Source organism: Podarcis muralis, chromosome 5 (assembly GCF_964188315.1).
Source record: "Podarcis muralis chromosome 5, rPodMur119.hap1.1, whole genome shotgun sequence".
Classification (NCBI taxonomy): Eukaryota; Metazoa; Chordata; class Lepidosauria; order Squamata; family Lacertidae; genus Podarcis; species Podarcis muralis.
Genome location: NC_135659.1, coordinates 45,016,734 through 45,028,833, shown reverse-complemented (window position 1 = coordinate 45,028,833; position 12,100 = coordinate 45,016,734). Strand labels below are relative to the sequence as shown.

At 42.4% G+C, this 12,100-nt stretch overlaps 1 protein-coding gene across 6 annotated transcripts in view; it reads right to left on the bottom strand.

The window, feature by feature from the left end:
• The window catches only part of SSBP3 (single stranded DNA binding protein 3), a 165,829-nt gene that overhangs the window by 12,306 nt on the left and 141,423 nt on the right, over window positions 1-12,100 (bottom strand). For 4 of the 6 annotated variants that reach the window (XM_077928709.1, XM_028733393.2, XM_028733392.2 and 1 more), the window contains 4 exons: window positions 9,048-9,128; window positions 8,115-8,174; window positions 4,205-4,271; window positions 4,014-4,090 (listed from right to left, as the gene is read on the bottom strand). In XM_077928709.1, the coding sequence (XP_077784835.1) occupies window positions 4,014-4,090; window positions 4,205-4,271; window positions 8,115-8,174; window positions 9,048-9,128 (285 nt within the window). The remainder of the gene's footprint in view (window positions 1-4,013; window positions 4,091-4,204; window positions 4,272-8,114; window positions 8,175-9,047; window positions 9,129-12,100) is intronic. The other 2 variants (XM_028733396.2, XM_028733397.2) reach the window with 1 other exon arrangement.

Here is a 12,100-nt window from a genome sequence, read left to right as displayed (position 1 = left end):
GTTCCTCTTTGAAAAGAGTTTAAAGCAAAATTGCAACTGGCTTACATACTGTTGATAAGTGACGCTTTCACCCTCTCGGAAGAGCTGCTCGCTGCACACGAGGCAGAGCTCTGCTGTGATTTTGTTGCAAGGGTTTCTCAGGAACCCTCAACTCTTGAACGGAACACTTCCATTTCTCCTGACAGAGGGCAGCCACAGCTGGCAACAGATCTGCTGATCATTAGCCGATCAGTACAGTCCATACTCCTGGCAAGCAAACAGACTGCTTGGCTGAATGCTAGGCAACCTGGATAGTCCCAATCTCCATTTTTTAAAAAAAGCAAATCAAAGAGCTTCACCTGCCTCGCTAACTTCAGGTAACACAGGACAAGTGGGACAGCTCCTTTCCCACACTTTCATTAATGGCATGTTTAAACTCTTATTGGCTGGGAACAGGGACCAATGCTATTTTGGAATGAGAAGCAAGCACCAAAGGGACAAAAAATGACTCCCCCCCCCCCACAACTCCACACCCACAGCAAGGTAAACAAGAGCTAGACACAGGGAATGCTCATCTACACACATTTCATGCGTGGCTTTAGAAAGACTCCATGCACCTACACTTAACAACAGCTGAAAATTCAACCACGGCAGATGCCTACGTAACTACAACGCCAATGGAATGAAATCACTCTTTAAGTACGCCCCTTGGTGGGGATGGCAAGCACGTGGCTTGTCCAAGTTGTACAGCACATCCAAAAGTTTTGAAGCAGTCTTTGTTTGGCTGACACAACTATAACAGATGCAAGCTGTTATAATAACACATCAGGGACTATTAAGAGCTTTGTACCCATCACTAACAGTGCCAGACCATTAAAATAGATAACAAAGCGATTGGAATCTAAGCTTGCCGGAATGATTCTGATGCAAGCAACTTTCTTTCTTTTTTCTCTTCCTTTCCTGGAGGTGTGTGGCTTCAACTGGCGTTCGAATGGACAAGTTCATACTTTGCACCAGTATCAAGAAGTTCAGTTACCGTATTTTTCGCTCTATAAGACGGACCATAAGATGCACCGAGTTTTTAGAGGAGGAAAACAAGGGGGGGGGGAATATTCTGAATCAAATGTTGTTGAAGAGGCTTTGTGCGCAGCAATCCCTCTTGCTGTTCTGGATTCAGGGATAGCCGTGCAGCCTGCATTCGCTCCATAAGACGCACACACATCCCCCCTTACTTTTTAGGAGGGAAAAAAGTGTTTCTTAGAGAGCGAAAAATACGGTATTTATCTTCCTCTTTTGCACTCTCCTTCAGATGCTATGCTGCACAGCCTTTCCAAACCTGGGGGTCTCCAGACTACAACTTCGGCCATTCCTGATCATTGGTCATGCTGGCTGGGGCAAATGGACAACAACTTGAAGTTCCTGGGTAGACGAAGGCTGATGTATTATGATAAATAGGATTGATTTGTGTAAATTAGAGGCAGAAGATTGAAACGTGGGCTCATACTGCACCTATTTCAATTGTTTTCTTTGCAACGATGCTGTCGCAGAGTTATCAAGACCTTTCGAGTAAAGTTGTTCCTAATAGCAGGCAACTATTATTCTGCCCACTTTCTCCAAGTCTAAGCCCTCCTTCTACACTTGCCTATGCCTCCTGCTCAGCTATTGCCAGTCCTAGCCTGAAAACAGATGGTCTGACTTAAAGCCTTCTCCTTACACTTGCTGACCCTGAGGTTAATCTGGTAATAGCAGCAGAACCTTAAGTGCTGGGCTGACCTATCACAGGTGGCTACCTAGCAATGGTGTTTGTAAGGGTCAACACTTTTGCTGCAGCTGCAGATCCAAAGAACTTCACAGGGTATTACTGGATGAAAGCGATTTGCAAGGAAACCCAAGGAAACGTTTTATGCACATTCCCCCCCCCCCCCCCGTTTAAAGTGGTAGTTCAACACTTTAAATGATTACGATTTCACAGTTGCTGAAATTGACAAACCTGATAGTATTAGTAAAAATGACCGGGGAGATGGGAGGGAAAGAAGCAAGCCGCTTTTCTGACGTGTACTAGGCCCTGTTAATACATCCCTTGGTATGCTGACATTTTCTTAGTATCAGTTTTAGTGAGGGACTCATGGTGTGCTGGGGTTCTGGTGTCAAATCTGTAGTCGGTTTTCTATGCTGTTCCTTCAAACACTGAACCATAATCGTGGCTTGGAAGGCTGTCTGAACTGAGCCACTGCACAGATAGCTAATCCCAAAAGAAGTTTCAGAAAGTGCAAGGGACCTCACTAAAATGTGGCCACTGGTTATGGTTCCCCTGCAACTGTTTTCTGATGTGCACATGTGGCAAGCTGGTAATCTCTAGTATCAAACCATGTGATACAGGTGCCTCAGTCTATTGGATTGGACACTACAGAAAAGCCTCACTGTGTAGCTGAGTATTACTAATGACCAGGCTTTCCATATGGTTACATGAGCAATGCTTTAAGAGACCATGAGTTAAATGATCATCTGTAACTACCCCAAGTCAAGGAAAATCTGGCCTGAATGTCCCTAAAGTTTAATATGAGAAAGCAAAGAGAGGTATCTGAGCTTGTCAGGTTTCAGGAAGAAGCATGCTAAGAGAACAAGGAGAGAGCAGGATTGCAAAGGAAGGTCCACAGGGAAGCGGCAAGCCTGTGAAAGAAGAGATGCACATTCCTCAGTACCATCCGTCAACACTTATTTATAACAAGTAAAGAAACATCATGCACCTCAATAACCTGATCCAACCATGGCACAAAAAGTGGACCAGCCGAGAGACTGGAGAGAGGACCTTGTATCTCTCTTTCTTCACCATCTGACTCCATCTGTCCCTTTGGAAGCTTCTCACACTGATCCGTTGGCTCAGAGAGTCCCAACAGAACCCACAAAACAGACGTATTGCAACAGAATTAGGTATCTAGGAGCAATGGCTTTCTAGGCCGCCTACGAAGTTGTCCAGATCCTTAAGGGTCAAACCCTGAGGTACGGATTCAACTAACTGAATTGTTCCCACTAACTGAATTGTTCCTTCCGTCCTCAGAAGGTGCTTGATCCAGAAGAGGAAGTGGGGAAGGAGCTTTTTGCTGTGTTCTCTCTCTCCCTCACAACCCTTTCCCCCTGTCCCAGAGAGCCTCCAACCCTCCAGAGCCAATTTTAGGGAGATGCAAGGGGCTGCAGAAGGAAGGGGTGAGTAGGTGAATGCCACCTCCCACAACGTCCACTGGCGGGAGCATTCCCTGAGTGGAGTTCTGCTGAGGAGATGCTACTGCCAGAGGTAGCAATGCTGGGATCCAAGACTGAACCAGAACTGTATAAAAGCAGATACGGGCCATGATTGGCCCATGGCATGCATCTGAGAAGTAACTTGTCAGCCCTCCTCTTCCCTCCATCATTCCTCCTGCAGTATGTAGTAAATGCGAAGTATGGACATCAAATACACTTTGCTGTGCAGCGAAAAAGAAAAGAAAAAGCAAGCACCTTTTGGGTCGACCTGCATAGTCGATAGGGTGTCTGCCGGTGCTATAAAGCGCAGAATAAACTGCAGCAAATTTTATTATTATAAAAAAAAACAATTAAGTGAAATGAATTCAGCATTGTACCCGCAAAACCCGCACCCCACCTAAGGGTTAGCATCTCAAGTTGTAAGATTCTTTCCTGACCAGAGTCCAATTAAACCGGAGTTTGCCCATTTGGATGAAAAGAGCAAAGATGGAAGGTGGGAGCAGGTGAGCACATGAAGTACGTGATATGAGGATGTTCACTTCTGAAGCCATAACTAGATGTTGGAAGGTGGGATTCCCCCCCCCCCGCCCCCATCCAGACACATGTAAACACACTAATGTAAAATGCATTATCGCTAATGGTGAGGAAGAAAAGGTTTGGGAGGAATGGAAGTGCTCCTAGCTCTTCAAGCTCCCAGAGGCTGCTTTTATGATGTTTTGCTCGCTAACTTCATAAAGTAGCAAAGCTATTGTTTGGCACTGGACAGGGTAGGAAATGCTCTGCCCAGGTTTTACCTGTGGACCTGGACCCATGGGCCCCATTCCTCGTGGAGGATTCATCCTTTGCATCGGCCCTCCCATGTTGGGATGCCCTAGCGAGAGAAGAGAGACAGGAAGATGTTACTTTATTACTGGAGAGTAATGCACTTGGTGAAAGGATAGGCCAAGGGGAAAGAACAGCTGCAGACAAGCTGAATCACATTTACCTTGTTGTCGTGTGGGGTCCATTGAGTTGGGCAGCAAGGGCTGTGTACCAGGAACACCCCCTGGAGGCTATGGGGGAAAGGAAACAATTTTGAGGAAATCAAATACTTGGGAGATGAACAGTACAATTATCAATATTGCTTTGTTATATTTGCTGCTGCAATTAGAAAAACCAGTCATGGGCTGAAGGCCCTTTTGGCTCAGCTGCTTTTATATCTATACCCAAAAGCATTAGACTTCAAGGAAATGGGTCGATTTACCGACAAGGGTGAGGGCAGAACAGCCCCCTTATGCTATAAGCCCTGCATTTGTCTCATATTGCCATTGTGTGGTTGTCTGCAGAGGAAACCTGGTTGATTCGATGGTTAGGCTTAATCTTCCCTAGAAATCCTTCTTCAAAAAGGAACAGGAAAACTCCCCCCCCCATTCCAGTTATTCTTGGCCGACTTTCCCCTAAGCCAACAGAGAAAGGTAGGTATGGCAGAGGGAGCGGAATGAAAAAAGCAGCATTTTAAAAAGTACCATTTATTTGTATGAGGAAAATGTAACATATGGGACATCATTTTCACAATACACATGTAGGTGGAGAATGGCCTCCGCTTCATTCCCTGAATGGGTAAGTGATATCTCTTATTTATCCCAGTTCATCTATCATCAGTTCCTAGAGTCTCACGTGTGCATAGTTGAATGCTACAACCCCCTTGTCTACTAGCCCATTGAAAAAAGGGGATTTCTAGGGGAGAATCAGAAGGAAGGATTAAGCAGTCCTTTCCTTCCAGTTGTTGACGGTCTTCTAGAAATGCCTTTCACCTTTGCATTACCTTGGCCAAATGGGCTTACTGACACAATTTGTAATTTTGTCCACCCCTGGCCTTCTTCAGAAAACCAGCCTCCTTTTCTATAGCGCTTTCAAAAATCATGCTTTTCATGCCGTAAAGCCAGAGTAAAATAGCTCCAGGTGTTTGAGTGGGCTAACTGACTGTGGCAACTCTTTTGATGCTAAATATTCTTCTAGGTTTGGTCCTTAAGTTCATCTATGTTTATCTGGTTTGTGGGTGTTTTGCAAACACCCCCTCCAGTTACCTGCTAAATATAAGCATCCTTCACAAGCACCTATATATTCCACAAGCATATTGAAAATGCATACACTGGAGACTAGCTAACTTAAAAAGCCCCTCAATGGATGGGGACCTAGGTATCTTATGGAGCACTTCTACCCACACCACCCAGCCTGGGCTCTTGGATTGTCTCAGGGGGCTCCTTCTTGTTCACAGTGTGGGGATATAGGGTAGGGCCTTATCAGTAATGGCACCATCACTTAGAAGCCATGCCATTCAGGGCCTTCTTTGACATAAACAACTGCCCTCCCAGGTTTTTGGAGGGCTTAGTTGAATCTGCTCTGGAGTTTTAGTACACTATAGCCTCCATTACTGCAGGTTTTAGTGTGTGAACTGCTTTGTTTTATCACTAGGTTTATATTTATTTTTACTGTAAACTGCTTTGGGACCACTTTGGAAGTGAAAAGTTATATTTAAATCTTTATAAATAAACATATATAGCTATAACGGTGATGGAGGTTATCTGCACTGGCAGGGGAAGTTTTGATCAGGGTAGAATCTGCATGCATTTTTTAAATGTTGTGAAAATGTTGCTTTTTTTAAAAAAAAATCCTTTTGAAAAATACATTGAATTTGCTATAGCTCACAGTTGCCATCTAGTGTCTAATGTATTGCACTTCCCAACACATTTGCAGCTGCATAGCTGAGTCTACGGGTTACAAACTCACGGGGTATCACTTTTTTGGGGGGGTGTGAAATAAGACCCAAGTTAGAAAGATCATGAACTTCCATCTTTGCTGCTACCTTTTGGTTTGGGGTACCTTTACTCCAGTCTCAGCTACACTAAACGCCTAGGTACCTGACCCCCCCCCCCCCATTCGACAACAATGACTTCCTCACTAGAGAAAAACAAAAGCTTTAAAATAAGCCAGGAAGTTTCTTAAATATACCATTTCTCTCTTGCCTAATTGGCTAGATCTGCTTTCCTAAACATCAGTCATTGCTATGCCTTCATTCATTGGCTAAAAATACAGAAGGAGGAACAGGCTCATTTTTTTTTTTAACAAAACAAATGAGCAGAGTAGCACCTGCATATTTTGCCTCATATTTCAGGTTCAACAAGGGCAGAAGACTTGCTTCCCCTCCACTTCTTTTTGTAATGAAAACTTGGAGTCAAGGGAAGATGGCTTATCAGGTGGGTAGGTGGGGGGGGGGGTTGATACTCTCCTTATCCTCCCTGCAGATGCCCACGTGTGCATATCCCATTCCTCATGAATCTATCATATATCTTCATTTTTTAAAAAGCTGTCATCCATATGCAGCCTGAGTCTCACAGTGAAGGTCCTTGAATGAAATGCTACTGATGCCAGTGCAATTTTAAGGTATACATTTGGGAAATGCACTGCGTTAAAGAAAGTTATCTGTTTGCCAACACAGATGACATTTCATCAACAAGGGTGATAGCGTTTCCCCTTCCTTCCTTACTTAACAGAAGTGAACAGATTATGAAGATGCCATTTGTATTTAAAATACGTCAACACGTTTTGTTGAAATGGTAAGATTCCTTTTTTCTTGGGCAACAAATCCTTTCAACTTCATAATGTGCCTTCCATATTTTGATAAAGCTGGAGAGAAAAGACAGATATCGTCTCTCTCTCTAGCTATAAGCAAGTTTGCGATTTGGACATTTTCTTTAAAAAATATTTTTTTAAAAAATAGTCCAGATCCCTCTTAACCTCACTACTTAATAGAAGTTGTTGGCTGTAACTTAGACAGAGAACTGGTATTCCAAAATGGATATATTGATATAAAACTTAGAAATATGTGATGCATAAAAGGTGCCGTGAAACTCCTAAGGTGCCGTGAAACTCCTGCATAGCTTTATGGGTCCCTTAAGGAGCTATGCACAGTTCAAACAAAATGGACAGAGGACCTCTGCAACTGAGAATAGGTGAGATCCAACACAGCCAAGAACATGATAACTCTCTGCTCCAGTTTTGGCAAGTCCACTTACAAAGCCAGAAGTGAGTGTGATGGCACTGGATGTACATTTTTCAAAAAAACAACAACACGTAAACCACAATTATATATATAATTTTTTAAAAAATCCTGCACAGAGTTATAAAAAGGAATTTAAACTGCATACAAGATTCCTTATTATTGTTATTGTTTGGGAAATGTGCAGGTGGTTAGTGTATATGGAGGACAAAGCTTTCAAGGGCTACCTAGTCGTGATGGCTTTATGCTACCTCCAGGAACGGAGGCACAATGTCTCTGAATTCTAGTTGCTGGGAAACCGCAGCAGGAGGGAGAGTTTCTGCCCTCATGTCCTCCTTGTGGGTTTCCCCAAGAGGCATCTCTAGTTGGCTGCTGTGGGAAACAGGACGCTGAAACTAGATAAGCCTTTGGTCTAATCCAACAGAGTTCTTGTTATGTTCTAGCCTCCTGCAGCAATTTCAAAGAGGAATTTAATGTGATCATTGGTCAAGAAAGGCCAGAAAAGCAGGACACTCAATAGGATGGCAGATTTTTTTTTGAGAGTCGGTAAATCTTCTGTGCACATCTTACAATCTGGTTTGCATGAACTCCACTTACAAACGGCAAGCTAGCTACAGACAGGACATCCTTCTGCCCTCAAGCTCCCACTATTTACTACATATATGCATTTATTATCTTGTGGGCAAAAGATCATCTGAGAGCTTTACAACCCCCCCCCCCCTTTAAGAAATGAGTGTGTGTTTGTCTGTGTGTGGTAACTCATTGCAACCCCAGTGTTAAAATGTACATGAATGAAAGAATAAACATCTAATGCCTCAATCATGCTTTAGCTGCGAATACTGAAGAAATACAATACCTGATTTCCCATTCTGATTGGGGGCCGGGGACCTCCCGCGTATCTTGGTGACATAAAAGGCTGTAAGCATATAAAATTAGTTCAGTGGCAATGAACGCTCAAAAGTGGAAGTAAACATTATAACCACTTCCTTCACAACTGCTCTTTAAAATACCAAAATTGATTGTATTTCCCTTATTCTACACACGTACACACAAACTCCCCAAACCGAGCATTTGATTAGCAGAACATTTCTGAGGTGAATTCCAGGCCAAATGAATGAAAGATTTAATATACTGCATTCCATTCAACTTGTAATTAGACTTGACACATATACACACAGAAGCATTTTTTAAAAAAACAAAACAAAACCCTGCTGATAAGAAATATTTAGACTCTTAAGTCTTTGACATTTGTTGTGCTTTACTGTATTTATTTGTTTAAGGTTAGGATGGTTTTAATAATTTTTGACAAGAATTAAAATTAACACAAATGAAAGTACCAAGCGAATATTAAGATACTTTTTAAACAGACTGGTAAATGAAAGTGCGGTTTGGGGAGAAGAGTTTAAAACATTTCAATGACAAGTAGTGAAAACAAGCACTTAAACCGTACAATGATTGTCTTAATGCTGGTCGGGGTTGGGGGGGAGGATTAAAAAATAATGATATTTGTATGTAAATTAGCATGTCTGAAAATCGAAAGCTACTTTGTAATCTGATGTCAATGGAACAAATGCAGCCAAGAGGAACAGACTTCCTAGCGGAGGTGAGATGAGGTGGAATGAAAACGATTTTGGGGTCCCGGGATCTTGAGTGGATGTAAATTCACAACGCTCCGCAAACTGCCCTGGAGCTGCTCGCTGGTTAAGTTAGCGGAAGGGTGTGGCTCCCACATGCTTTGAGAGTTCACACAGAACACACATATCACAGCAGTGCCCTGCGATGTCTTTACCTGACTGTGGGGTCCCATCATGCTGTTGGGGTTGTGAGGTGGAGGCTGTGCGTGTGGCGAGGGCTGAGAGCCAGGCGGTCCCTGTGAGGTTAGATAGCAGAAGGTGGTTATAGGTCAGGCACATGAATGTGCAGGAAAAGAGCTGGCTTAACAGGAGAAGCTGGCGAATCTTCACAGGGAATGAATGTTTTGTTTCTGAACATCGCACACTTCCAAAAGAAATAGAAATTGGGGGGCGCGGGGGGAGAATGCGGGCAAAGAACCAATAACTGTCAAAGCACATCAAATGAGCTGTTAATTCTGAGTGAGCGACACAGCTTGTGCCCTCTGACATTTGTGATGGGATCGCTAGTGAGTCCAACACTGGAATTGCTGCTCGGTGCTGGAATTTTACTGCTGCGCGGACAGACTAAAATAGGTGCAATGTGTGGCAGCACATAACCTGCAAGCAAATGTTTTCATTGCCGAACCTTAATAAATGCAAACTGTGATCTCAATTAACACAAAAAAGTCTCCAAAATATCTGGAGTGGGGGTGGGGGGAAACCTGCCTCGTCTAGTCTCACACTGGAAATTGCACACATGGCACCGCAGAAATGCAACATGTCCGCCAACTGTGCCCTGGCATCTGCCCGCGTTCAGGCACGCTTTATTCAAATTATGTAATTCAGCAGATTTGGGTAAACAAAAAAACAAAACAAAACAAAATGCAAATCTGCGTTGGCTGTATGGATCATGATATTGGTCTGGGCAATACAATTTATACAAGCTGAACAAAAAGCCCCCCCCCCCCCCAGGTGTACTGCACTGTACTGTTTCAGTCTTCCACAAGCCTGCACTATTAAATGCATCTGGATAAGGGCTTGAAGAACACATACAAAACTAGCTCACCCACAATATATTCCTATTAGATTAGCAATAGTACTTTTCTGTGTTTTCATTTGCCACTTGGGTTAAGAATTTAGAACAAGAGAAAGTTAACAAGAAGGTTTATGATGATGATAAGAATAAAAATAAAAATGCTTAATAACATGTTTCCATGCTTTACCTAGACTTCCAATTCTAGGAAGTTTGTTGCAGCAGCAATAACTTATCATTTCTACACACAAGACTATAGTGTCACATTTTTGAGACCAGAACTGCGGTCCTTCACCAAGATTAACTATCTATTGAGGCAACAATTAATCTTGCATGCAGATATGATTTTACCTGGGGGGGGGGGGGGAAAGCTTATATGCGCCTGAGAAGAAAAAGATTCATTTGTATAGTTTCAACCCTGCAATGCAGGGCTGTAGGATTAAACATAATTTTAATTCCCTCCATTCCTGGAATCCCAGAAAACAAGAAGTTTATTTCAAAAAAAAGTGAGTTCTTGAACATGAATAACCAAATTCGAACTATGATGTACACATGTTCCCTGTGTAATTTTCTCTCTCTCAAACAAACACAAAATTGTAATTGGTCTGGAAAGCAAACAAGACTTGTAAGTACATTATGAGAATCAGCTACACACTTCAGGAAAAGCAGAGGAACAGATGTTCTATACCTGCCATGTTAGTAATTTCAACAAGTGTTCGCCTTCTAGCTGCTGCCAGCAATGGCACGGTTTGTTACCATGAGCAATTTTCTTAATTAACAGACATTAATTAGCCATTTAGCAATTTTGCAAGCATTTGTTTAGCAGCTTTCCTAAACATGAATACCACTGTGATAATGGTACTGATTAGAGGATCCCCTAATTAACAGTACAGGGAAGGAAAATTGAAATCACATAAATTTAAAAGGGGAGGGGAAGTTAATGAAGGCAGGACATATTTGCACCTGCAAATCTTTTGTACCAGGGAAACTTGAGTGCAATGTAAATAAAAGAGGGGGAGAAATTGTTAAAGAGTTAACACGGAAAGATGCAAACAGAGCTCTAAACAGAAGCAGACACTCTGCTGATCCTCCAGGTTATGTTTACGGGATCGTAGAAACTGATTTTCCTTTGAATTAATACGATCCATTGTACATAGGGTGCTAATATTTGCTCATTAACTCCTTTAACTGAGAATTAAGGGTTGCTTCTCACAGGTTATTTTTTTCTCTAGTACTGATATCTATAAACAAAATACGTGAATATAGTGTTAGGTATGAAGTATGTTTCAAATGTAGCTTTCCCCCCATCTCAAAGACTGAAAAGCAGAGAATTAGACCCCTGCCATCAAGTATTTTGAAATGCATGGGAAACCTTTGTACCTAACAAAATCAACTTTTAAGAAGCAATCACTGTGCAGCAAGGAGGATTTTTTCTCAGCTTATCATGTGCTTTGACCTCTTCACAAAACCACAAAAAGTCCTTGTGCCTCTTTTAGGTTCCAGAAAATCAAAAACAACTTTTTCAATTACACACAATTAAAGGAAGGAGTTGTCCGGAGCATACTGCAAGTAATACAATTATTTTAAAGTCAACTGAAAATGGTCTCTGGGGTGGTAAACACATAAAGTTTGCACAATTTAAATTGGAACAGAAAAAGTCGGCTGCTATGTGGATGCCTTTTGAGATGCTTCGATCAGAGCACTCTGTAACCTCTGTCCGTAAATGTGCTACCTTCATGTAAACACTTTATCTTCTCTAGACCAAAGAAACTCCCACTTTAAATGAAACTTCTACTGAGCAATTCTCTGTGTGAGGTGTCAGTGCCCAACCCAATGAAATGGCAATGAGTAGGCAACTGTTGCTGCTATCAATGGTAGCTTGCTTTCAGCCATTGAGACTGCCTAAGCCCTCTCTGATCGCCTCTAAGCAGTAGCTGCATATGAGTCCTAGAGCTTAACATTTCCACTCTGTCTGGAAGAACAACGTCAAGGTCTTCATGACTGCAGAATCCCAATGAGGCTTGGGTATGACTTTCATTGTATAGGAGGATGGGAAGCATCAAGGTTCTTTTAGAACAGGAAAAGTCAGCACTGGGGTTATACGCAACAGCAACATAACAGAATGCAGCCTAGAACCTGGGTTGGATTCATTCAAATGCATAACAATTGCTCCTTGTGCCAGATATATTAACATAT